The 27,425-nt window shown below is 40.2% G+C and overlaps 2 protein-coding genes across 2 annotated transcripts in view; one reads left to right on the top strand and one right to left on the bottom strand.

Moving 5' to 3' along the window:
• LOC126188574 (neuropilin-1a-like) overlaps positions 1 to 26,406 on the top strand; it is a gene marked incomplete at its 5' end in the record, with an annotated part of 276,952 nt that extends 250,546 nt beyond the window's left edge. Inside the window, 2 exons of the mRNA XM_049930176.1 lie at positions 11,939 to 12,084; positions 26,268 to 26,406. Of these exons, the coding sequence (XP_049786133.1) occupies positions 11,939 to 12,084; positions 26,268 to 26,389 (268 nt within the window). The remainder of the gene's footprint in view (positions 1 to 11,938; positions 12,085 to 26,267) is intronic.
• LOC126187373 (L-lactate dehydrogenase-like) overlaps positions 25,910 to 27,425 on the bottom strand; it is a 291,082-nt gene continuing 289,566 nt past the window's right edge. The window contains exon 9 of the mRNA XM_049928418.1: positions 25,910 to 26,420. Coding sequence (XP_049784375.1) covers positions 26,417 to 26,420 — 4 coding nt within the window. The 3' untranslated portion in view covers positions 25,910 to 26,416. The remainder of the gene's footprint in view (positions 26,421 to 27,425) is intronic.

The raw sequence follows: 27,425 nt of genomic DNA, 5'->3' as shown, positions 1-27,425 counted from the left end.
TGCTCCTGCATTGATCACAAAGGCAAGATTAGACTAATTGAAGTTTGTGCAGATGCATTTAAACATTCTTCCCATGATCCGTTCATGAATGGAACAGGAAGAAGCTTAACAAGTGCTAAAATGGGAAGTATTCTCTGTCGTGCACTGATGGTGGTTTGCATAGTACAGATGAAGGTGTAAATGTATATACCACATTTGCTGGCTTCATCAGTCTGCAACCAACTTCCTTCCAAATTAACGTAGACAGTGTCCTACACTAAACAGCTGTCTGTGATCACAACCTACATTCTGAGAAATAATATACAGTGATGAAAAAGGAAAGTGTTAAGCATGAAGCACCAGCTTCAAACTTTATGGAGATGTTCATCACAAAGTGTGCATTAAATAATTAAACTTTCATTCCATTCAGATCTGATGCCCATCATCAAAGACAGTATGATGTATGGCACCCACATGTATGAATACACTCTTGTATTCCTTTGTGCATGGAAGCTAACTGCTTTTGAAAGTGATCCTGAGGAATGAAGATCACTATCTGGAGGCTAGTGAGGACTGTTTCCCAAATGTGTTCTATGGGTGACATATTAGGACACTAGGCAGTCCAGTCAAGGATCTGTACATTTATTTATCCATTTTTTTTCATCCTTTGGTTACTTTTAGTCATGAAAGTGGATACATCAGGATATACATGGATGTATTACAAAGTATTTGGTATTTAAAAAAACACAGATATAATCATACTCAATTTTTCAGGTGTTTGTAAGAGAGATTAAGAGTTTATACTACATAAATAAGATTATACATACACTTACACAAAGTAGAATCAGACAAAGTACATAAAATTCACATACATACAGTCACCAATACATCATCTTCATATTATTTACATGGAATTTCCAGAATAGTCTCTTATTTAAGAATTTTGTATACTTGCATCTAAGAACTCTTTTACACTGTAACAACAGGATGAGACTGAATGACATCTTAGTTTTTGTTTGAAAGCAGACACTGCTTTTAAGTTCTTTATATTGCTTTCAAGTTAATTATAAAATATACATCCAGCTATTTTAGTTTCTTTGTCACTTATCTTAAAGTCTGTTGGTATGTATGTAGTAGCTATCTTTAGATCTAGTGCTGTAATTATGTATATTTTTGTTCATAGAAGCTGTGCAGTTTATTTTTAAGAACATATTAGCTTTACATATGTAAAGAGCAGGCTTCGGGTGGAGAAGATGGTACACATGATGGTAAGAAGGAAGTTAGACCTATTGGGGTTATCTGAAACCAGCTAGAAAGGAGAAGGAAGGAGAGAACTGAGGAAAGGCTACTGACTGTACTGGAGTGGAAATGAGGAGGGAAGGAGAAATGGAATGGGAATAGTAATAAGAGGTGGATTGAAAGAGGAATTGAAGAGAATAAGTGATAGGATGATAAAGATCAAAATATCACTCAAGGGATGCCATGAGGCAATACAAGTGTAAGCACTGCAGGTGGGTTGCATTTCTGAGGAGAAGCAAGAGTTTGAAGAGGAAATGCAGAAGCAGATGGGAAGGAAGAATATGATAGTAATGGGGGATTTAAACGCACACTTTGGAAGAGAAAGACAAGGCTGCAAAAGTGTGCTTGTGCCAGAGGGTTGGGGCTACTGAAATGAGGAAGGTGAAAGAGTATTGCAGTTCTGTCAAAGGAATGGCCTGCTGGTTGGGAACTCTTGGTTCAGGAAAAGGGAGAGCTACAAGATTACCTGGTACAGTCAAGACCTAAAGAGAAAGTCAATAGTTGACTACTTTCTGTATGATAGTGAGATGAATAGGAACATCGTTGACATTAAGGTGATACCATCAGAGGGCTTGGATAGAGACCGTTTGCTGGAAATTAACCAGAGAGGTACTAAGGATGACAAAGGGACAGGAAACCAGGAAGGATGTATAAGGGTTGAAGTTGAAGGAGGAAGAAAGCAGGCTACAATACCTACATTCCCAAATAATGAACCAAAAACAGTAGAAGAGGAATGGGTTAGATTCAATGGAACATTAGTAGGTGCGGCAGAAGCAATATGTGGGAGGACAAGCAAGAAAAAGAGATTGAAGGAAACACCCTGGTGGAATGATGAAACAAAGGATATAGTACAGAAGAAGAATAAATCATTTAGGGTATGGTTCCAGAAGAGAACAGTAGAGAGAAGAGAAGAGTATCAAACAAGAAAGAAAGAAGCAAAAAAGCAAAAGTAAGAACAGTATGACAGATTATGCCCGAACGTTGAAGAAAAGTGGCCAAGATGTAGAGAATAAGGAGGAACTCAAGAATATGTGGAAGGAGTATTTTGAAGAACTCCTGAACCTGAATGGAGACCTGTATGAGGAGGAACAACAAATAGAGAAAGACCTTACATGGGGAAAAGCGGAAGAGGCATAGGGCAAGATGAAGAGAGGGAAGTCACCAGGTCTGGATGAGCTAAGTGTAGAGATGGTGAGAGCAGCAGGAGAGGTGGGGCTACAATGGCTATATCGAGTAATGAAAATTGTGTGGAGACAGAAGATGATCCCAGAAGACTGGAAGAAGGAAATAATTGTCCCAATCCTTAAGAAGGGAAACAGGAAAAGTGCAAAACTATCAGGGAATAACATTGATGAGTCATTGATCAAAGATTTTTGAGAAAATTTTGGAAGCAGAAATTCGGGAAAAATTAGGAGGGATGAGAGAAGAGCACCATGGCTTCAGAACAGGAAGGTCCATATGGGATCTAATTTTTGCTGTAAGACAACTGCAGTAACAGCATTATGAATATGGAATAGATCTACTAATGAACTTCCTGGAAATTGAAAATGCATATAAGAGTGTACGTAGAAGCAAAGGGTGGAAAGCCCTGCAGAACAGAGGAGTAGCAAAACAAATTATTTGGAGGATAAGAGAAATGTACTATGGAAGTGTGAGCTGTGTGAAAGTGGGAGAAGAGAGATTCAGCTTGGATTGAACAGAATAATGGTTTGAGGCAGGGAAGTGCACCATTACTCTTCACTGTAGTGATGGATGACATAATGAGTACTATAGCACAAGTAATTGGTGAAGGAAAGATGAAAGCTATGGTGTTTGCAGATGATCTGATGATTTCAGGGAATAAAGAGGAGGAAATACAAAAGCAGTCGGACATATGGAATGAACAGTACAAGAATGTGGGATGAAATTTAGTTTAAGTAAGAGGGAGATGATTATCACAACAAGAACGAAGAAGAGAGGAACAACTGGAATAACAATTGGTGAGTAACGATTGAGGAGAGTGGAGAGTTTCAAGTACCTAGGAAGCCTGATACAGGAAGATGCCAAAAATGACAGAGAAATAAACAAGTGGGGGAGCAAAGCAGAAGCATTTCAGAAGAGTATCAGAAGCCTGATATGGAGCAAGGATGTACCCCAAATCAGTAAAAAGGTTATATACTGGTCACACTATGTCCTGATCCTGACATATGCATCCTGGGTTATGAAAGGAAGAGAGAAAAGCAAAGTACAAGCTAGTGAGATGAAATTCTTGAGGAACAATATTGGAGTGACAAAGATAGACAGGTTAAGAAATGAGAGGATCAGAGAGTTAATGAAGGTGGAACCATTACAGGAGGAGATAAAGAAATCAAGGCTGAGATGGTATGGGCATGTTAAGCAAATGGATGAGAAGAGGATACCCAGGAGGATACACGAGATCAAAGTGGAAGGAAAGAGACCAAGAGGAAGACCAAGAGACAGACAGCTGAAAGGAATGGAGGAATGTGTCCAGAAGAAAGGAGAAGACTGGACCAAGGTGAAGACAAAGAGATGGTTTCAAGGCAGAAGAAGATGGAGAGGCTTATGTTCCAAACAGACCTAGCCAGAGGCTGGAAACTATCCAAGATGATGATGATGTAAAGAGCAGGCACTGTCATTATTCTTTGAATTTATTCTACATCTACATCTACATATATACTCTGCTAGCCACCAAGCGGTGTGTGGCGGAGGGCACAATTCTTGCCAAAGTCATATTTCCCCAACTCTGTTCCACTCATGGATTGTGCAAGGGAAAAACGATTGTCTGAACAAGCTCAGTACAAGCTCTTATTTCCCTTATCTTTGAATGGTCATCATTGCATGATTTGAAAGTTGGCGGTAATAATATATGCTCTACATCCTCAGTGAAGATCGGATTTTGGAATTTAGTCAGCAGCCCCTTCTGTTTAGTGCGCTGTCTGTCTGCAAGAGTGTCTCTCTTCAAACTTTCTATGAGATGTGTAATGCTCTCATGATGGTTAAATGTACCAGTCATGAATCTTGCCGCTCTTCTTTGGACCTTCTCAAACTCTTGAATAAGACCCAACTGGTAAGGGTCCCATACAGACGAACAATACTCCAAGACTGGACGAACTAACATATTGTAAGCTATTTCCTTTGTTGAAGGACTGCATCACTTTAAGATTCTACCAATAAACCACAATCTAGCGTTTGCCTTACCCGTTACTTGTATAATCTGATCATTCCATTTGAGATCATTTTGAATAGTCACACCCAGATACTTGACGGACATTACTACTTCCAAAGACTGGGCATTTATTTTGTACTTGTACATTAATGGGAATTTTCGCCTTTTTATACACAGTAGGCTACACTTACTAATATTGAGAGATAACTGCCACTCATTACACCATGCATTTATTTTCTGCAAATCCTCATTGATTTGTTCACAACTTTCATGTAATACTACTTTCCTGTAGACAACAGCATCATTGGCAAACAGTCTGAGGCCACTGTCAATACCATCAACCAGATCGTTTATGTAAATCATAAAAAGCAAAGGATCTATTACACTGACCTGGGGCACACCTGAAGCTACGCTTGTTTCTGTTGAAGTCACCCCATTCAGGACGACATACTGCTACCTGTCTGTTAGAAAACTTTCTATCAAACCGCATATGTCATCAGATAGACTGTAAGTGCACACTTTTTGTAGCAAGCAACGGTGCAAAACTGAGCCGAATGCCTTTCGAAAATCAAAAAATATGGCATCAACCTGGGAGCCGGTACCTAGAGCCTGTTGTATATCATGTACAAAGAGGGCCAGCTGTGTCTCGCATGAGTGCTGTTTCCTAAAACCATGCTGGTTTCTGTAGATGAGCTTCTCAGAGTCTAGAAAGGTCATTATGTCTGAACACAAAATATGTTCCATGATTCTACAACGAATCGATGTCAGTGAAATTGGCCAGTAATTAGGTGCATACAATTTTCTACCCTTTTTGTAGATTGCTATGACCTGGGCCTTCTTCCAGTCCCGTGGAATTTTCCACTGTTCCAATGATCTCTGATAGATGATGGATAAGAATGGTGCTATATTTGTAGCATAGTCAACATAAAATCTTACGGGGATACCGTCTGGGCCAGATGCCTTCCTGGCGTCTAAGGATCTTAACTGTTTTACAATCCCAGATACACTAAACACTATGTCAGCCATCCTTTTGTTTGTTCAATAATTGAAAGGGGGGAATGGTGCTGCAGTCCACTACCATAAACGAGTGTTTGAAGGCTAGGTTTAGAATTCCGGCCTTCTGTTTATCATCGTCAGTTACATTACCCATACTGTCAGCAAGAGAAGATATTGAATTATTTGTAGTGTTCATAGATTTTACTTACAACCAAAATTTTTTGGGGTTATTTTTAGAATCTGCAGATAAAATATTGCTTTCAAATTCGTTAAAAGAATCTCTCATTGTCCTTCCGACAGCTGCTTTCATTTTGCATAATTCCTGTTTGTCAGCGGGGCAGTGACTACATTTAAAATGACTGTGCAAAATTCTCTGCTTTCTCAGCAACTTCCTAATATGTTTGTTGTACCAAGGTGGATCCTTTCCTTTTGCTAGGCACATACTTCTCTAGCACATGGTGAACAATACCTTTAAATTCTGACCAACCATGCTCAATATCTTTGTGTCCCGCGTTGAATGCTTGGAGCTGACTATGAAGATATTCATTAATGACACTTTTATTTGCTTTCCCAAACAAAAAAACTCTACGCTGTTTCTTTGGTTTTTTTGCAACTTTCACTGACATGGAAGCCACAACGACATTATGGTCCCTGATACCTTCTTCTATATTAACTTCCTCAAAAAGATCAGGTCTGTTTGTAGCCAAGATATCTAATATGTTCCCATCTCGAGTTGGTTTTCTAACCAATTCCTCAAGGTTGTCTGTTGAGAGTGCTCCAAGAATAACTTCAGACTAATCTTTGCTTCTGCCCCCTGTGATAAACATGTAATTTTCCCAGTCAATGGATGCTAGATTAAAGTCTCCACCTATAACTACTGCCTTGGTGACAGTTCCCTCAATGTGTTTGTTGTGTGAACCACACTGGGGAGGAAACAGAGGTTTTACATTATCCTGCTAAGATATGCCACTTAGTATCCTGGTCATGAAGGATGTGATATCACAGTTTAACACTCTGGCCACATACTGGCAAAGATGCAGCCTCCCTTACATACCGTAGGTGTTAAATCAGTTCTACCATCATACTCAAAATCCCCCCAGAACAACCTCAACATTCACTGTTTCCTGTCATCTTTTACCACATCATTTTCAGACACATTGGCGTTGATCTGACCAACAAAAACAACCCATTGATGAACACCACTGAATGCCTCTCAGTATCACAGATGATTACAGCTCTACAACAGGCAGGTTTCTGCTGCCTGTGGTGTAGTGTCAGCAGTAAATTATGCCTGCTAACTTGAAATTTCCACTCAGCTACCAGTAATCTGTCCCCATTGGTTTGTGGTGACACTATATCTGTAACTTCTGCATGGGTTTCAGGTGTTGTCATCTATCTAGTCATCAAACCAGTTACACAATCGCTCAACATTCTTATGGAATATGTCTTTTGGTCAGTTCCCATCAGCTCACCAAAGTTAAGTGCTGTCAGTCATGGCTAACACTTGGATGGATGATGGTCTGGGTCTGCTGAGCATTGTTGGCAAGTGGGGTGTACACAGCCCTTGTGGGGCTGACTGAGGACCTACTCAATAGAGGAATAGCAGCTCTGCTCACAAAAACTGACAATGGACGGGACAGTAGTGTACTGATCACATGCCCCTCCATATCCACATCCAGTCATGCCTATGGACTGGGCACGACATGATGCTTAGTCAGTTTCATTGGGTCTTCAAGGCCTGTCTGGCTGGAGTTTATATGACTTCTGGAAAGACCCATTTCTACTCTTCCTACCACACTTATGGCCGGAGTCCATTTAATGCCATTCTCTCTGCAGTCATCGGACTACAGGCAACAGTCTGTGCAACCTGTCATTGTCATGCTCCCATATCCTCATGCCAATGGTCCTATCTTACTCAAAGTCCAGAAGATGGCAATTAGCTGCATATGCATTTCCTCTGGGCATGCTTTGTTGCAGTCTGTATCTGAAAACTTCCAGTTATGTGAGACAAAACCAACAGCCATCACATACTCACACCATTCTTCAACTGTAGGAAAGCCTTTCTTCTGAGCTAAAAATGAGCTCTCATGGAAATATTGGAGTATCTGTTTCTTAGCATCAGATCAAGATGTTCATAGTGTAACAGTTTCCATTTCAGAGTAGAAGTAAAATAAATATTGGGGATGTTCTTTTCTATCATTGTTGCACATGTTTGAAGTCACACATCACATATTCATTATGGTACACATCAAAGCCAATGTCCAGTATCAGTAGATTTGACCCACCATACTCCTCTTCACCGCATTCTTCTTTCCTACTCTCCAGGGATCACAGATACTCATCCAAGCAAGATGGTCCTATGACTAAACTAAAACAAGAAATCACTGCTGTAAGTTGATGATTAATTACAACAGTGGCACTCCATTCTTGTTTGTTTTCACCACCACCAGCACTGCTTGTTTCCTTTGCACTGGGGGGAGCAGTCACAGCACTTGGGTCACACACCAAGTAGTCTCTGCTGGCCTGTAAATATCAGTTTTATGAGACTTAGCAACAGCAGTGTCTCACCTGAAAATGACAGTAAGCTGGACTGTTGAAATGTTATGTCAGCATGACTTAAATTCCAGCTGCAAACCTAAGAAGACTATCACCAGGATGACTCTTTTTAAATGAGCCACTGCCTGTTTCCTTGCTTGTTCTTCTCAAACTGAGCATTACTGTTCTGTCTATAATGTCATCAATGTTGATAGAATGTTAAACTCTAATCTTCATTCCTCTCACAAAACTGTCAGTAAGAAAGAACCTTCTCATACAAAAATCTACCATCATGTTGCTGAATATGAAGCTGGCATACAACAATGCAGGATCATCTGTGTGCAGGTCAGACTAACCTGTGGCTCTGGAAGAGATACAGCAGCCTTTTTAGTAGTTGCAGAGGCAACAGTCTGGGTGACTGACTCATATGCCTTGTAAAATTAGCCATCAGGGCCTTGATATAACAGTTCTGTGAACAATTAAAAGCAAGGGGAAACTACAGCTGTTATTTCTCCCAAGGGTGCGTAGCCCTACAGTATGGCTTAATGATGATGAAATTGTCTTGGATAAAATACGGAGGGAAAATAGTTGATCATTCAGATATGTGGCTGAGGACTACTCAGAAGGATGTTGTCATGGGGAACAACAAAACAGTCATTATGCTGGTTGTAGTGTGATATTTTAGAGCTCATAATTTGGTAGGCATGTTAGTGAACTTAAAAAGGGAAATGGATAGTTTGTAGTTAGATACAGTGAGAATTAGCGAGAGCAGTGGCAGGAAGAACAGGATTTCTGGCTAGTGAAGTACAGCATTATGAACACAAAAACAAATCTGGCTGATGCAGGAGGAGGCCTAATAACTATTAAGAAAGTAGAAATCTCAGATAACTATTATGGATAGCATAAGGAACTCATTATCACAGCCAAGGTACACAGAAAGTCAACACCCACCACAGCAGTACAAGTTTATATGCCAATTATTTCCCAAGATGATGAAGAAGTGTATCAAACCAGTCATCAGACTGAAGACCAAAACAACAACAAATATTTAAGCACTTGTTTTACTATGTAGCTCAACTGGATCTCAATGGTAATATTCCAAACACTGCAGATGTGAACCTACTTTGATTGCTCATAATGCACTCTTGTCATCCATATAGTCTTAAACTAAACCAAACTCTTAGTCTTCAGTTCTACACCACTCTTTTATGCTGTTCCTCCTTGCATTCTGCACCACCTTTCTTTTTCTGGCTTTTTATCATTGTTTCATTAATTATTTTGCTTTAGCCCACATCTTACTGCTTTTTCACCACTTTCATTCTATTTTATATTACTCCTCTTCTTGCTCCTCCTCATCCCTCATCATTCCTTCATAATTTCTTCCACGCATCCTTTTCGTATTCTCTTTCTTTTTGTTTGCATTTTCAGATTGTACCTCTTTCCTACTCATAGTAACTAAGGGAGCACAGAAATTAAGACACTGAACTCATATTCAAGAGGGATGGGACCTAAATTTCCACTCAACCATCAAATGATGGTTTCCTGTGATAGCACCAAATCATCAGGCACAAACTGAAAGGGGTTCTTAAACAAGATCATGCCCAAGTCAGTTCTCTGTCCTTGTTCAGTCTGCACTTAATGGCCTCATCACCAATAAAGCTGTAATTTGGGCATATCATCTAATATCATTTCCTCTTTATTTCCTTTGAATTAAGTCCTCATCTTTGTCTATCTCTTTCCTATTTCATTATTTCTAGTTAAGCTCTTTTAATTGTCAGCCACGTTGGAAATAAATTGAAAGTCAAATAAGGACTATTAATCCATTATTACCTTCCACGCATTCCATGTACCCAGGACCCCTTATGATATAAGATTTGGAGTGACCTTTCTTTCCTTTGCCACCTTTATACATAACATTCAGTTTTCCTTGTCTTTATTCACATGAAAGATTTCTCAGTAATTCATATAGCTCAAGACTCAAATGCATTTTTAAATTTTTGTATCTACCATCCTTGTTTCAGTTGCTCCTAAGTCCAGTTCTTGATTGTAGCTTGTTGCACTTCCAGGAAGAATAAGTGAGAGTGCAGAAGCAACCTCAGGGGTATTAGAATTACTCTTTTAATATTAACCCATTAGAATGTAGACCATTCATACAGCTCAAGGTTCAATATCCAATACACTAAAAACTGAACTTTATAATGCTGTTTTACTGCCAGATTTTGGATGAATAACCAAAATTAGTGTCATGCCTATATTAGACATGATTGTGGTCAGTGCACTGCTCTCCTATTAATGTCAGTTTTCAAGACTGTACTTGCTGCTTCTCTTCATGTAGCTTGTCAGATGTATCCACAAGCCATTTTCAACCTTTTTTTAAAAGAAAGAGAAAATAGAAACCTCTGGTAGGGTTTGCTGTGTGCTGCTCACATGTCCTATAGAACATGCAGCCCTGAATGTGAATCCAGGATAGCTGCTGAGGATAGGAAATGCCACTAACTTAAGTGATGTTTTTCTTTATTTCTATGGTCCATGATTGGAACTGGGTGCTGCATACTAATCCTTCTGCGAAGCTGTAAATACCACTATCTGCTCACTGATGATATTTCAGCACACAACAGTACTGGGCACATAAGCCATACCTTAAACTCCTACTCATTGTTTGATTTTAACTTTCAGTTTACTTTGTGCATTGCATCGTCCAGTTATGATAACCATTATCAGTAGTGTACACAGATAACATCCACATAAATACCAAAGATAAAAATTAAGATAAGAAAATACAAAAATAAAATTATAGTTCAATGAAGCACAACTATCAAAAGCTGCATGCTGCAGCAGCCACTTTTTACAGGTAGATCAGTGTGTTGCCACCTACAAATACAGCTGTAAAACTTGCTAAAATGCATTCTTCAATTTAGACAGAAAGCATGTAAAATTGCATCAATGATAATTAATTGCGAAATGGTTTGCTGTCTCTGACTTAATGATATTGTTGCCACTGAGTAAGGTGGCATAGTGGTAAGACACTGGAATCATTTTCTGGGAGGATGGCAATTCAAAACTCTTTCAGGCCATCTAGATCCAAGTTTTCCATGATTTCCTTAAATTGCTCAAGGCAAATGTCAGGTTGTTTCTTTTGAAATGGCACTCCCAATTTCCTCTCCCATCCTTCCTCACTCTTATATTGTGCTCCTCTAATGGCTGTGGTTCTTAAACTCGTATCTAACTTCTTCCTTCATTTTCTGTCAGTTGCTGGTACTTGTTCTGTTACTTATGGGACAAAAACAGGTATTAGAGAGTAGCGTGTATGACTCAAACAGTAGGCTTAGGAGTAACATTTGTGAATATATCTATAAAGTACAGTATCCTTTAAGATCCCCAAAAAACTATGACACAAGGCAAAACTGCGTGGGCTAAACTGTGGTGTACAGCATGAAAACATGTGACTTTCATGGTCCATGTGGCCAAAAGCCTCTGGTGTACTGCATCTGACTACATGCTATGCACATGTGATTCACTGGGAAGCAGGATGGCACACTAAACAGAAGTAAGATGGAAAAGTGAACATGTTTGGATGACGTTATACATGGCTAGCCCAATGGTGCATTTGAGGCTGGCCACAAATGGACTGGGAGCTTAATGTTACTCATAACATAATTTTACATTTGTGGATAATATTTCAGAAGGGAGGAAACATTCAGTGTCAGTAGGAGAACATAAGTTTCAAGTGACAAAGAATTTGTTCTCTCTGAAATGCAGGGGAAAGTGTTGTGTGTTACAACATTTGCAGATGAAGGAATGTGTCTCATTAGATAGTTACTTTAAGATAATGTATTAAGTTTTTGATAATTTTTAGGAAGAACAGTGTTTTTGTGTGTGGTTGTACATGCACACATGGTGTATGTGTGCTGCAGCTCCTGCTTTTTATGTTTAGACACATTTTTGTTTTTATTTTGTTTACAGACCTAACCCTTTTATATGTGGTGTGAGAATGAGATCAACTTCTTTCGAGTTGGAACCATCTGTGTCAACACCATTTGGAGGTGCGTGTTCAGACTTCTTGCAGACTCCAGGATGCGGCTTCCTCTGTGGATCACTCAACTTTACATGTAGGTTACCACGAAAAATAATTTTAACAATGTTCACATTCTTTGAAAAATCATTCAAACTTAGGTGTGTTATATGTGTCATCTATTACAGTGAGCTAATCTCAAACCTCTGTAATAAAATGACCTGTAGTAGTACCAGCTGAATTACATGAAAATGAACACTAGCCTTCTCTTTTTCAACAACAGAAATCCTATTTTATTCTTTGCAACAGTATCTTTCTTTGTTTCTTAAGCAAATATGTTTTTCCTAATTGCGTGAGGTGTCTGCAATAGTTCTTATGCTCTCTACCCTCTCTATCCATCAACTGACGGTTCTGTTTGCCCCTCTGGACATGAGATCATGAAACTGCTGTTTAAATGTGTCTAAATTCCACAGTTAAATCATTAATGTCATCCCAGAACAGAACAGCAGAGCATTAGACACAAACTCTACCTTAGAATCTTAACCATAGTTAAGATTTTAGTTTTCATCTTGTTTTGCACATTGCAACATCTTGCTAAGATAACCAGTGCCAGTTGTAATGTTTCCCTGGGATATTTAAATCACAACCTTTTAAGCACTAAAGGCCAGTTGTCACAAAAACTGCCCTTTGCTTCAGATGACAACAATTCTTCAGCTGCTCGACTTTGTTTAAGTTATGGTACTGAATGAGATTCAATATTATTAGTCACACGAGGTATTTTAACCAGTGATTTTTTTATCTCCATAAATCACTGAAATCACTGACTCTGCCCATCAAAGACTTCCTCCTGAAAAAAATGTTGAGGGGAATAATATAATAGCAAGTAGTGTGTTGTCTGGTATCATCTAGCAGTATGTTCACATCCATGCTGTGAACATACCGCAAGTAAGTGAGCTTTCTGCTTACCTAGAACAGTGACCAGTATAATCATAAACTATGGACTAAACTGTCAAGTACGAGGGTCGGTCAAAAAGTAATGCCTCCCATTTTTTTTCTACTTAAAGAAATTAAGTTAAGTGAAAAATTTGAATTTGGCGCCATTCCTCAAACCTTCTTCTGCAATCCACTGCAGTAGTAACTTTCTGTGTCAACAGGTGGCAGCACAGCAGAAGTTTGTAAGATGGCCGACATCGATGTTCGTTTGAGACAGCGTTGTGTGATTGAATTCTTGAATGCAGAAGGTGAAACGCCCATACGCATTCATGAAAGACTGAAGAAGGTGTATGGTGTTGTGACAGTGGATGTCAGCACTGTTAGACGATGGGTTCGTCGTTGTAAGGAAGCTGAAGGGCAAACACCGTTGACTGACGAAAAGCGGAGCGGCAGGCCGGTGAGTGCAGTGACTCCACACAACATACAGCAAGTTGATGACATCATTCGTGGTGACAGTCGGGTGACTGCAGATGAAGTGTGTCACATTATTTCTCTTAGTAAAGGCAGTGTGATCACGATTATTAAACAATTGGGGTACTCAAAAGTTTGTGCACGGTGGGTTCCAAGAATGTTAACCGATCAGAATAAAGAGGCAAGGAAAACAATAGCCTCCCAACACTTGCAGCGCTTCCGTTTGGAGGGAGATGAGTTTCTGAAAAAAATTGTGACCGGGGACGAAACATGGGTGCATTTTTTTGAACCCGAATCAAAGAGGCAGTCAATGGAGTGGCGTCACACAAGCTCGCCGAGGAAGAAAAAATTCAAAACTGTGCGATCGGCAGGGGAAGTTATGGCAACAGTTTTCTGGGATACAGAGGGTGTGATTCTGGTTGATTTTTTGGAGCAGGGATGCACAATAAATTCTGTTCAATACGTCACAACCCTCAACAAACTTAAAGCACGTCTTCAGCGAGTTCGCCCAACAAAATCAATGGCAGATGTTCTTCTTTTGCATGACAATGCAAGACCACACACCAGTCGTCACACCTCTGACGAGATTGTCAAAATTGGATGGGAAGTTTTGCCTCATCCCCCATACAGCCCTGACCTGGCACCATCAGACTTCCATCTGTTCGGGCCACTAAAAGAAGCTCATCGTGGGATTCATTTTGAAGATGAGGAGGCCGTCAAAACATCCGTGTGTCAATGGCTTAGGAAGCAGAGCTGTGATTTTTACCGTGCTGGGATACATGCCCTTGTTCAAAGATGGACCAAAACTGTAGAGATGGGCGGAGATTACATTGAAAAATGACAAAATGATCCTCAATGTTGTGGTTTTCAACCTATGTAATTGCATTTAAATTTCCTGACAATTAAACGTAGAAAAAAAAATAGGAGGCATTACTTTTTGACTGACCCTCGTTCCTTTCACTTGATTAATTCTGTCACTGTCATGGCTTGGTTCTGGAACATTACTTAATAATTTCTTTCCGTAATATTTCAATAGTAAAATTAATCTCATTCGTGTATGGGTGGACAGTGTTTCACAGTATCCTTGTAATTAATATTGACAAATACTGTTTCAGGAAGGCTATAACTTTATTCAAAAGAGACTGAACCAATTCCATACAAGGAGCAAAGTTTTTGAAAAATGCAGAAACACAAATATAACAATGAATAAACAACAATGTACAGTGTCTGCTCAATCTTGTGATGTCTTGTGATGGTGATTCCCACACAGCCCCCTATGTGTCTGCCAGTTTTAGAACGTCTCAGAAGCATCTGCAGCTCCTTCTCCAAGGCTGCCAGAGTTGTTGATGGTAGTGGGCTCTCTACCCGCATTGTCTCTTCCTCCTGTGGTACAGGGGCCATCTCTGTCATTGTTGTCCTGGCTGTCCTTCAGGCAATGGCTTGCGAACAGGTTTACTCAATCTATGGAGACAGTTTCCTACTTTCCATAAAACTCTACCTTCTTGCTAATAACTGTATGGCACAGAGTAAGATGGTTGTAAGAGCGGTCATACTGCATCAGTCCATAACCACACATGGGAGCAGTACCCCAGGTCTGTGTGTACAAACTGGGTGCCCTCTCTGTGCCAGGAACCCAATGCCGGATGTAGTTCGGAAATGTGTTCTCGCACTTCCTGCAGAACATAGGGCATGTCTCTCACCATTGTTTCCAATGGTGCAGCAAAAATTTCTGCTGGCAGGGATAAGGCAAACCCCATATAACCAACTCTGTTGTGGGTGGGAACTCCTAAATCTGGTTCGCAAGTAGTCTGAACAAAACCACTGATAAGGCTGAAGTCCATCTTTCAGCGTGGCACAACAACACAGCCTTCAAGGTCTTGTGCCAACGCTTCACAATGCCATTACTTTGAGGGTGGTAGGCTGTCATGTGATGGTGCTGGAAACCACACAACTTTTCCAGCTCAAAAAATAAGGGCAATTGAAATTTGTGGCCTTGGTTGTGGTCACATGTAGGGTGCAACTGAAACGAGCAATCCAAGTCGCCAAAAACTCTCGCCATTACACTCTCACCATTATTCCAGCCAATGGCAGTGCTTTCACCCATCACATGAACCAGTCTACAGCAGTAAACAAATAATGGTATCCCTCTGAGGGGGCAGCGGACCTACGATGTCTAGGTGAACATGTGCCAATTTTTCCGTATATGGTGGAAACTCTTCTACGGGTGTGTTCACATGTCATCCGACATTGCATTTTTGGCATACCATGCACGTTTTTGTCCACCTACAGCAATATTTCTTAATGCTTGGCCACACAAAATGGTCTGTTGGCAGTTTCACAGTGCTGTTCATACTGGGGTGCGCCAGCCCATGAATGCTACCGAAGGTTGTCTTCCGCAGCTCTTCAGCAACAAAAGGTTGAGGTTTGTCTCACGACTTGTCACACCAAATGCTAACCTTCATTCCCACTAGCTTCACTTGGTGAGTTTCAGTCCAGTAGTGACATCCCGCCAGTTCTCTTGTAGATGGGGTTTCATGACCTCTGCAGCTGCCAAATGTTCATAATCGGTTATCTGTGAGATGGTATTGACCCTTGACTGGAAATCTGCCACAATGTTTTCTGCTCCCTTAATATGATGCAAATCTGTCATGAACTGGCCAATGAACTCTAGTTGTCAGGCTTGTCATGGAGAGTAGTTGTTATTAGATTTGATGAATGCATATGTAATATGTTTGTAGTCTGCACAAATATTGAATGCTCTGGTGTCAATGTAGGGACGAAAATATCTTACAGCTTCATATATTACTAGGAGTTCTCTGCCATAAACACTTCCTTTGACCTTCACTGCAGTGAGTTTGTGTGAAAAGAAAATCAGAGGCTGCCTGTGGTTTTCTGCAATTGATTGGGGGGGGGGGGGGGGGGGTTGCTCCTATTGCCTGTTGACTTGCATCGCCTTCTATAGCCAACGATGCATCCAGTACTGGGGGTGCCAAGAGAACTGCTTTCTTCAGATCTACTTTCACTTGGTGAAATGTGTTTTGTATGTCTGGAGTCCACTTCAGGAGCTGCTTGCCAGCCATGTTTTCTCCCGCCAGTGCCACTGTCAATGGTGCCTGAATCTCAGCTGCCCATGGCAGGTGTCGACAGTAGAAATTTACTGCCCCCAAAAATCTTCTAAGTTCTTGGTAATCGGATGGTCCAGGTATTTCTTTGATCATGGCTATTTTATCAGTCAGGTGGCATGTTCCATTTGCTAACACCGTGTGACCCAAAAATGTCACCTCTTGCTGTTGAAAGGTGAATTTCTCCCTGTTGATAACTATTCCATATTGCTTAATTCTTTCGAAAATGGACCTGCGCTGTTCTTCATGCAACTATTTTGTCTCTGAGTACACCAATGTATCATCTAGGTACACAAAACAACACTCTGAATGCCACAGTACCTCTTCCACAAACCTCTGTGACGCCTGCGCTGTGTTTTTAAGGCCGAAAGGCATCTTGACATACTCAGACAACCCGAAAGGTGTTGAGACTGCCACCTTTGGCATATATGCCTCCAAAACTGATATTTTATGGTATGCCTTCTGACAACCAATCACGCTAAAGATTGTTGATCCTGCAAGGACATTAGTAAAATCCCTGAGGTCGGGTACCAGGTAATTGTCTGGACATGGGTGCATTTTTAACTTCCAATAGTCATCACAAGGTCTCCATGTACCATCCTTCTTTTTTCACTAAGTGTAACAGTGATGCCAATGGGCTATCATAACTATGTAGCACACCTGCTTTTAACAAAGCCTTGAATTCAGCTTTTGCGACTATAAAGCGATCTGGGGCTAACCTTTTTGGTCATTGTGATACTGGCTTATCAGGTGTGGTTCTAATGTTGTGCACTGTGTTAAGTGACACTGCTGGCTAAAGTGCCATTTTTGCCCCTTGCCATCTCTTTGTGCATGCAGCCTGTGGTGTGATGTATGTCTCTTCCAATTGTACCTATGACAACTTCATCATCTCTTGTAATCTGTGCAGCACTGATATTTGTCTCAATTCTCATATTACACAGGAAGTTGGCACCTTATATGGCCTCTTACATCTCTGCTAGCACAAAGTTCCAGTGTCAACTCTGTCTAAATCCTAAATCCACCTCCATTTTGTAGGTGTCATAAGTCATTATCGGCGATGCATTTGCCACCATCAGGTGCACCTGTGAGGTTGTGGTGGTCGTTTGATAATCCTTAATAGAGTGCACTGACATCTGACTCTGCATCAGTCAAACAGTAATGACATGACCCCACATCTTTAACATGTAACCTCTGTGAATGACCGGATCACTTTCATTAATTACTCATCATCCTAGGTCCCTCGTTGTGTTCACCTCCCTGCTGAAGGCATTTCTGTTGGTTCTCATGGCCTGCCACACCTACTGCCCACCATCACCACCATTTGGGTATTTACATGGTCTTGTACATCTTCTTGCCATTTCGCCAAAACGCCAGTTGTACTAACACATCTTCTCCGCTGGCTGCCACTGTTATTCCCATTGTTATCTTTCTTTTGTGTTGCCGTAATGCATCAACTGCAAGTTCATGCAGCCATCTGGCCAAATTCCCATGCCGGCTCTTCCGTACAGCTGTGGTCTCTTGTTGCACACAACATTCCACAGCCAGTGTCATACATGCTTTATACTGTCCATTGTCATGTGAACTTTGTCTGCTGTCATTATCAATGTATGGACATTGTCTTTTGTGCAGGTAACTACTGCCACCTTGATTGCACTGGGCATCTGTGCCATCCAAATGTACCACAGTGTCATGGGAGGTAAGTCTCCTTCTCTGACAATGCCCCGTAGGTGTCGCCAATATTCAGATGGGGTCCTGTCGCCCATGTGTTGTATGCATTGTTCAAGTGGTTTAGACATTCTGTCGATCAATTACTTATTTCAAAATGTATATTGCCATTCTGATGTGGGCTGAAGCATTCTGTATATGGCTGTAGGGTTAGCTATGGGATGTTATACATTTACAGCCACCGTAAACCTCATCTTTTCATCAGTTATTTTGTTTTTCGTGAATGCCATTTCAAGTATTGTGACGCAAAGTTCTGGTTTTTCCAGCAGGAACTTCAGAGTTTGTACTTCCATCTTCAGCTTGCCTGTCATTGCACATCAGAAACTAACTACTGCCCAAGGACTCATTGCTGGACTGTTTTGCTCTTCTAATTGTGACATTCACCTGCTTTATTTCTTTGTTGATAGTCTTGGTGTCAATGTAATGTGTTGTTATGCTGGCTGAAAAAGGGGGGGGGGGTAGAAGTTCAATACTGACTACTGTAAATAATGTAGCCAACAGTTGCACAGTTGTGTTACACAGTTCTTTACTTCCACTGGTCACAACCCCCTAATATTATACAGTTAATATGGCCAGTTCACTATTGGTTAACTTTCGAGAAGCCTCATTAATAGTTTGCAGGAAAATGTCAGCATACTGCTATAATAATTTACTGTTGAACATGTGTGAGCAGTAAAACCTAACCACACAGTTCTTACAGAATAATATGGTATGTGTGACACTATTGAACAGACACTGTTATTTTAACACACAGCCTATTTGTGTTACACTCATGTCACAGTTAAGTTAATGCATTGCTGTTGATCTAACCAATACAGGTTTCTCGTCTGAAAATCGGCCATGGTCTGAGTGTCTTGCGACCAAAAATCTGGTCTGTATATATCCTCACAATAATAGATACTGAAACTACACATTGTTCGATGTTTAATTTACAGAAATTATAATTAAAACATAACTCATTCAATTAACTGAATATATAGAAAAATTCCTTCTTTTTAACAGTTGCTTCTACTACAAGTGTTAGGCCTAATTATTTGTTTAAAGGTTGAAATTAACAAATGTTGTCACAGAAGAAGCTGAGTAGCACAGTCGCTGTAGTGTAGTGGTTATGAGACTAGACGGTTGCATGGAGGGTCGTGAAGTCAAAACTCACCTGAACTTTAATTTCTATATTCGGTTCAAGTACATTCTAGAAGTATCCACAAATGGCAAGACTCATTGTACTGGAATATTCTGTAGCTGTATACATACCGTATGTGTTCTGGCCAGAGGCAGTTTGCTCCATGCTCTTGTATGTGCAAGTGCTGAATAAACCTTTGTTACGTGAAGTTAGTGTTTGTCATTCATCTACTTACATCTTCTTCTATGTGACGTTATTCTGGTGGAGGTGCTGGGTATTGGAACTTGTGATACCACACATTATTGAATGATACAGTGACTCCCTTCAGGCCATGACAGAGCTGCCCTTTACATGGCAAGAAACCCAAGTTCGAGCCATATTAAACAGATCACGATTTATCAGAGACAGAAGAACAAGAGGATGTCATGATGACAGCAACTATGTGCCACCACATGAGACATCCTTCTGGATTCTCTGGTAACCATGGCCAAGATCCAAACAAGTGACTGCAGGTATATGAGTGTATAGCCAAATTTAACAAATGGGATGACACTGTGTGTTTGACTAACGTATTTTTCTACTTGGAGGGCTCTGCCAAGCAATGGTATGAGAACAACGAGGAGAAGTTCACAAGCCAGGAAGTATTCCAGGTGGAACTGTGCAAGTATTTCGGCGACACATTATGACAGAAGTGCAAGGCTGAAGAAAAATTATAGTGCAGAGCACAGCGTCCAGGAGAAACTACAGCATCCTACATTCAAGATGTCTTCGAGCTATGTAAAATAGTGGTTCCTAGACTGAAGGAGGAAGATAAGGTTGCACATCTCATGAAGGATGTTGCTGAGGATATGTATCAAGCCCTACTCATGAAGAAGGTTTCGACAGCAGACGACTTCATAAAATGGGGCCAGTATATCGAGACAATGCATCAAAAAAGAATTTGTTTGAACAGCTTTGAAATGTCGTATCGATGTCTGTGATGGAGGAAGAAACTTATTTCCCAAGTGCTCTTTGTCGGATAGTGAGAGAGGAAGTTCAGATGGCACTTGGATAGCACGGCGAGCAAAAAACCAATATGCTTCAAGAGGTCATAAGGGAGTAAGTGGAACAGACACTGAATTCAATCTCTCGTCCATCATTTTCCTTTACAATGGTGAAAAAGTCGAGACCCTCGTGAAGTTACATTCCTACAATGCCGCATGAGGAACCTCTTTGGACAACAAGGAAGACTGGTATCTAGAGGACCCAGGATAACCAACCAGTATGCTTTCACTGCAGACGACCGAGACATGTGGTGCACTATTTTCGAGAATGGTGGTGGATATTTGAAGATGCCTGTACCAGAAGACAGTAGATCGATCTTAGCTGATGCGAACTCTGGAACAATGAAGATGAAGAAGAAGATGGGGGTGCATGATGACGTAGGTCACCATCACCACAAGCTAGATGCTGGAGAGGACGCTCCCCAACATGCCGATCAAGGTCTCCACTGCTGTTTAGAAGCTCCAGCCAATCACCTAGCCGCTGCAACCTGGAAAACTAAAGGGTGTGACCTTCCTTGGAGGTGAGGCCACTGAAGAGAAAAATCCTCTGCCGTTGATCACTACGATAACAGTAGGAAATTATGTCAATATCCTCAAGCTTTTGTGGACTCTGGAGCATCATATTCAGTCATTTCAGAGAAGTACTGTTGCCAGTTGCAGAAAACAATATTCGTCGACAACAAAACATCTCCGCTGAAGGTGGCTAATGGGAAATATGTAAAACCTACAGGAAGATGTGTCATTTGTGTGGGTATAAGTGGCCGTTCACATTCCTTAGAATTCATCATCTCACAAGAGTGTAGTCATGACGTCATTCTCGGATGGGACGTTTTGATAACTTCTCAGGCAATTATAGATTGTAGTCGCTTGAAGATCATGCTAGATGAGATGAGATACTGTGGACAGGAAGATGCACATCCAATTGTGTGGAGACTATGTGTGCTGGGTGAAGTGATCATTCCTACAGTCAGTGCTAGAAAGGTAACTGTCACCTGTCATGCCAGGCGTTATCCCATGGATCTTGTAGTGGAATGTAAGAGAAGCATTCCACTGAAGAATAACTTGGTCATCCCAGCCTCTGTCGTCTAGTTTATGAACGGATTTGGTAATTGTGAATAGTTAACCACTGCCGAGAACTGCAGATCCTTCCAAGACACATGTGCATAGCAAACACTGAGACGTTAATTGCAGAACAGCTGAGCATCATTGAAACCTCCCATGCCGAGTCTGTGTGCGAAATTGGTGCTACCACTATGAGACAAGATCTTCTAGCTTGACTATCACCAGATATCACTAAGGAACAACAGAAGAAGCTACTTGCCATTCTTCAAGAGTTCTCCGAATACTTCAATACACAGGTGAAGAGCAAAATAGACAAATTGACAGTGAAGCATTGGATTAGCACTGGAGACCATCAATCAATAAGCCAGAGAGCATACCATGTGTCAGCAACAGAATGTTGAATAATTTGCATCAAGGTAGAGAAAATGATGAAGAATGACATCATTCAGCATTTGCAGAGCCCATGGCCATCACCACTGGTTCTCGTCAGGAACAAGGATGGCAGTTGGTGCTTTTGTGTTGATTACAGGAAGCTTAATAAGATAATTAAAAAGGATGTTTATCCTCTTCCACAAATTGATGATACACTAGTTTTTCTCAACCATGGACATGTACTTGGGATACTGGCAAATCAAAGTAAATGAGGCTGATCGTGAGAAAACTGCATTCATCAGCCCTGAGGACCTGTATGAGTTTAAGGTAATGCCGTTTGGTTTGTATAATGCACCAGCAACTTTTGAATGGATGATGGATAATCTTCTAAGTCACCTGCAGTGGACAATGTGTCTTTGTTAATTAGATGACATTATAGTGTTCTCAGAGACATTTGATGAACACATAAAAAGACTGAGGGTGGTTCTTAAGTGTCTCTAACAAGCCAGACTGAAACTTAATCCAAGAAAGTGTCTCTTTGGAGAAAAAGAAATCAAAATACTTGGACACCTTGTGTAAAACAAAGATGTGCAGCCAGACCCAGAAAAGGTAAGATCTATAATGGAATTTCCCATTCCTAAAAGTATTAGAGATGTGAGAAGCTTCCTAAGATTATTTTCTTATTAACATCATTTCATCAAAGACTTTTGTATCAAAGCCAGGCCATTCCAAGATTTGTTAAAAGTTGATGCTAAATTTATCTTGGGTGGTGCTCAACAAGACTTTTTCAATGTGCTGTGAAAAGGTCTGATGACTGACCCTGTACTTGGTCTGTATGATGAGAGAGCACCTACAGAACTACACACAGATGTCAGTGGGCATGGAATCGGTGCTGTTGTGGTGCAGATTTTGGGTGGATAAGAGAGGGTTATAGCCTATGCTCCTAGAACACTTAGAAAAGCCAAGAGAAACTACTCAACTACACAAAGAGAATGTCTTGCTGTGATCTGGGCCATGTGCAAATTTTGACAGTATCTCAATGGAAGGCCATTCACAGTTGTTACAGACCATCATTCACTTTGTTGGTTGACAGGTCTTAAGCATTCAACAGAATGACTTGCCGGGAGGGGACTATGTCCCCGAGAGTATGACATTACCATAGTGTACAAAAGCGGAAGAAAACACCAAATGCTGACTGTCTCTCAAGACACCCTGTGATAGACCATCAAGACTTTGATGAAGATAGTGACTGTCTCACTGCACTCCAGGATCTCTCTGCTGAGCAGAAGGAGGATGCCAAGATATCTCAAATTATGCTTGCCTTAAATCGGCCAGAGGATGTGAAAGGACAATTTAAGGTGGTTAATGGATTACTTTGCAAGGAAAACTTTGATCTGTTTGGAAAGAGATGGCTACCAGTGATTACTAAACACATGCATGTTCTACAGAAATTCCATGACACACCTGAGGCATTTAGGATTTATTAAGACGTTTTATAGGATCTGCAAGAGATTTTTCTGGCCACGTTTATTTAGGAGTGTCCGTCACTATGTGTCACACTGTCGAGAGTGCCAGAGGAGAAAGGCAGTTCCTCAGAAACAACCTGGCTGACTCATACCAACTCCACCAGCCAAAATACCTTTCCAGCGTGTTGCGAATGACCTCCTCAGACAATTTCCAATGTCTGCTAGTGGCAATAGATGGATTATTGTTTGCACTGATTATCTGACAGGCTATGCCATTACAAAAGCCGTGAAAGCAGCTGAAGCATTCAAGGTAGCCTAATTCATCATAGAAGACATTCTGTTAAAACAGAGTGCCCCAAGGTCATTAATTTCAGATCGAGAGAAAATTTACAATCAGATCTTGTGACGGAGATAAACTGTCAGTGCAACATTACTCATTACATGACGACTGCCTACCATCTGCAAACTAAGAGGCTTACTGAACGCCTTAATAAGATCTTGGCTGACATGCTATCAATGTTCATCAATGTTGAGCAGAGCATCTGGGATGAGGTGCTACCTTTTGTGACGTTTGCCTACAACACCACCAAACTAGACACCACAGGATTTACGCCATTTTTCATGGTGCATGGGTTTGAGGTGATGATGATGATGATGATGATGATGATGATGATGATGATGGTGATGATGATGGACACTGTGTTTCCATTACATCCTGATGATGTGGATGACGACCATATTGGCAAAGTGTTAACCAGAGCTGAGGAATCTCAGCAGTTAGCACAACTCTGCACACTGCAGGCTCAAGGAAACGATCGCTGATGGTATGACGTGAGCCACCGCCCTGTTGTCTACCAGCCTGGTGACCTCGTCTGGATATTCGCTCCTGTCTGGAAGGTTGGTCTCTCTGAGAAGCTCCTCAGGCGCTGCTTTGGACCTTGTAAGCTTGTAAGACAGTTGTCTGATGTTACTTATGAAGTTGAAGATTTTAAGCCCGACACAAGATAACGAAAGATCAGAGATACGGTCCACATCCTTCAGATGAAGCCCTATAAGGATCCTGTTCTGGAGGAGTTTAGTTTAGTTTAGGTTTTAGTCTGTTAGTTTTCCTATTTCCTCTGCAAAAATGACTGAAAGCAATTTTCTGCCCCATGCCACAAAGGTTCTGTGTAGTTCTTCATGAGGAAGCCATGGAACTTTGTAGTGGTGGAGAGAACAATCACTGGAGCCCAGTACTGCCAGAAATTACCCACCTGCTTAGCTGTACGCATTGAAGTGTTGCTTCCAGGATGTGGAAGTGTGCTAACTGCAGACTGAATCTGCCTACCAGATTAACAACAAGTGCCAGAGTGCCAGCCATCATGGAAGTGACTTTTAGGTGGTTTCCTATATCCTGCGACATGAATACTGAGCTGAGACCCAATTCCTGCATCAGTTACATGATTTTCAAACATTCAGAAAACTTTCACTGACTTTCACATGTATGGCAGTTCATGCAGACAGTTGGGCTACTCACATTCCATCCTGGGAGTACTGAGGTGATGACAGGAAGGGCATCAGGTCACCACTTAAATTAACCGTGTCAAATCCATACCTAACAATGCCGACCCTGTGGCAACGCAGAACAAAGGCTCTAGAAAAAGATGAAGAAGAAGAAGAAGAAGAAAAAACACTGTAAAGGTTCCAAGAACCATTCAAAATGAAGAGCCATGCTGTCAATAGGTGTAATTCTGCTACCTACACAACAATGTCAACTGTATGCTGCAATGTCAACCCAACTACCATTTCAGCATTTCAAATGGGTGATGATGGACCACAATATTTATTTTCGTGGACTTGGTACGAAGTGATTTTTAAAGGAGATGAAAATGTGTTTGGGATGACATATAACCTTAAATAAGAAGGAAACTGTACTGTACTGCAGTGACATGGTTGACAGTCAGACAGTAGTGTTTTTTCAGAGTTGATACATAAGCTCACACTCCATTATGACATGTCTCAATTACCCTGTCCATAGATCCTATCTGATATTCAGTTTTTTTAAAATGTATAGCCCCATCGAGGACTAGGAAAAGGAAGAAACAGTCTTTCAAAAAGCTTGTTTCCAAAATAATGCAGTGCCAGACTGTTGCACATTTTTTCAGAATTTTAGCCCAGGTTTTATTTGCATATTTTGCAAGTTCCTAATGAAAAGTGATCATATTTGTGAAATTAATCTTTTATACTAATAGTATTTGTATTTTTTCATCTGATTAAATGTTATTTTAATTTCTCTGTCTGCAGCCAAGTTTAGCTGTTGATAGTTCCTAAACAGTGAAATGTTTTGGTTCTGTATAACATGTACACTGCTTACTCTTCTGCATATGCTGCTCCAACTCCCTCCTGCATCTTGGTTCAGTTTTCTGAGATCTGAAGACTCCGCGCACTGTCTGAAGCAACATTTTGGTATTGTTTGTTGACAGTACCCTTTGTATAGAATTTCACATGTGATAAAGTTAAACACATAGTCAAATATGAAATAGAAAACAAACAAATAAAGCTATTTATGTTCTACAGTATTTTATTGAAGTGAGAAAAGTTTTAAATACTCTACAAGAAGATATTTTTTTCTCTTCAGATTTCTTAATAGCATTTTTAGCAATAAGATTTTAGAGCATTATGGTCTACATTGACTATGGATTCTTTAAATTAATTTCATTTCAAAAGTTATATTGATATTTTCTGTTTATCACTGTTCCAAAATCAACTTTTACCTTAAACTACACTACATCACAATTTGAAAAAATAAATAAAAAACCTACATAATCATGAGCAAACACAAATATAGTCCACTACATGTCTTACAATACTGAAATTATTTCAGATACCATGGTGCTTATAACGCAAATTTACATTTGCAGTTCCTCTAAGGGATCCAATGCAAAGCAAAAGAAACTTAGAAACCTGAAATAATTGTGTTGTTTCAGGGTTAGCTGTGTATCAGCCAGGTGCAACAAGCCAAAGGTTCCATTTTCATTCTGATGATGAGAACAACTTCAATGGATTCTTCATCACCTTTGAACAGGTATACCACTGTCCAGACAGCTGATACAGGACAAATTCATCATAAAAATCATCAGCTGCAAGAGAATTGAAAGCAGAGATAAATTCTGGTACAAACAGACAGCAACACAATTGAAAACACCTATTACTGTCTGAAACACTATATGCAGTGGCCTGAACTGCAAATATCAGAAAGATGTTCTGTTCACTGAAGTAATGTGGGCAGAGACTGTCACTTTCTGTTGTGTGTGATAACATGAGCAAGTTCATAGATAAATATTGTGCATTTTTTTACACAATATGTTGCATGTAATTTATTTTTTTATGAGCAGAGTTAATATATCAAAGTGTGTCATGTGTCTTTTGTAAAGCATCATCCAAAGACATCAAATAACTTTTTTCTTATGTTCCTATAGTCGTGTAAGTGTCTCCAGTGTTAGACATATTCTGTGACTTATATATGATTTAAACTTCTTACACATAATGAAAATGAAATATATCAAGCAATAGTATGTAACCATAGCACTTATTGGAACTGTAAATTCCTTTAATTCAAAAAGTGAATAAAAACTACAAAATTCAAACTAGCAAATGCTCTTCATTGTGTGCTGAAACAGTAAATAAAATATATATTTGATAGAAAGAATAACATAAAATTTTTTGAGATATTTCTTATGGGAACCTATACTTGAAATATAATACTTTGTCCTAATTATTTCAGGTGTCAACCTCCTAAAACAATGAAAATATATAAATGTGTGATACTTTTCTCAAAAAGCTACGAGATATACTTGCAGGTATACTAGTCATCCTGTAAATTCAGAAAAAACTATTTTTGAAAAATAATATAAAGGCAACTCATTAATTTCAAGAAACTATTTCTTCCAGAAACATGAATTAGGATCAACAGGCAGATGAGAAATGCAGTCCTCCACGTTTCCAGTACCGTACAACCAGATCTTATGTTTACACTTCTTTCAAAGGGTGGTTTCATGTATTTATAAATGGACATTCATAAACAGAGACAACTCACTACAGTTAGTGTACGTTTGATTCTGGGTTACAAATAATTTATTTTTTAT

Source organism: Schistocerca cancellata, chromosome 5, assembly GCF_023864275.1.
Source record: "Schistocerca cancellata isolate TAMUIC-IGC-003103 chromosome 5, iqSchCanc2.1, whole genome shotgun sequence".
In the NCBI taxonomy this organism is placed as follows: Eukaryota; Metazoa; Arthropoda; class Insecta; order Orthoptera; family Acrididae; genus Schistocerca; species Schistocerca cancellata.
Note: the sequence above shows the minus strand (reverse complement) of the source record. Positions and strands in the feature narration are given on the sequence as shown.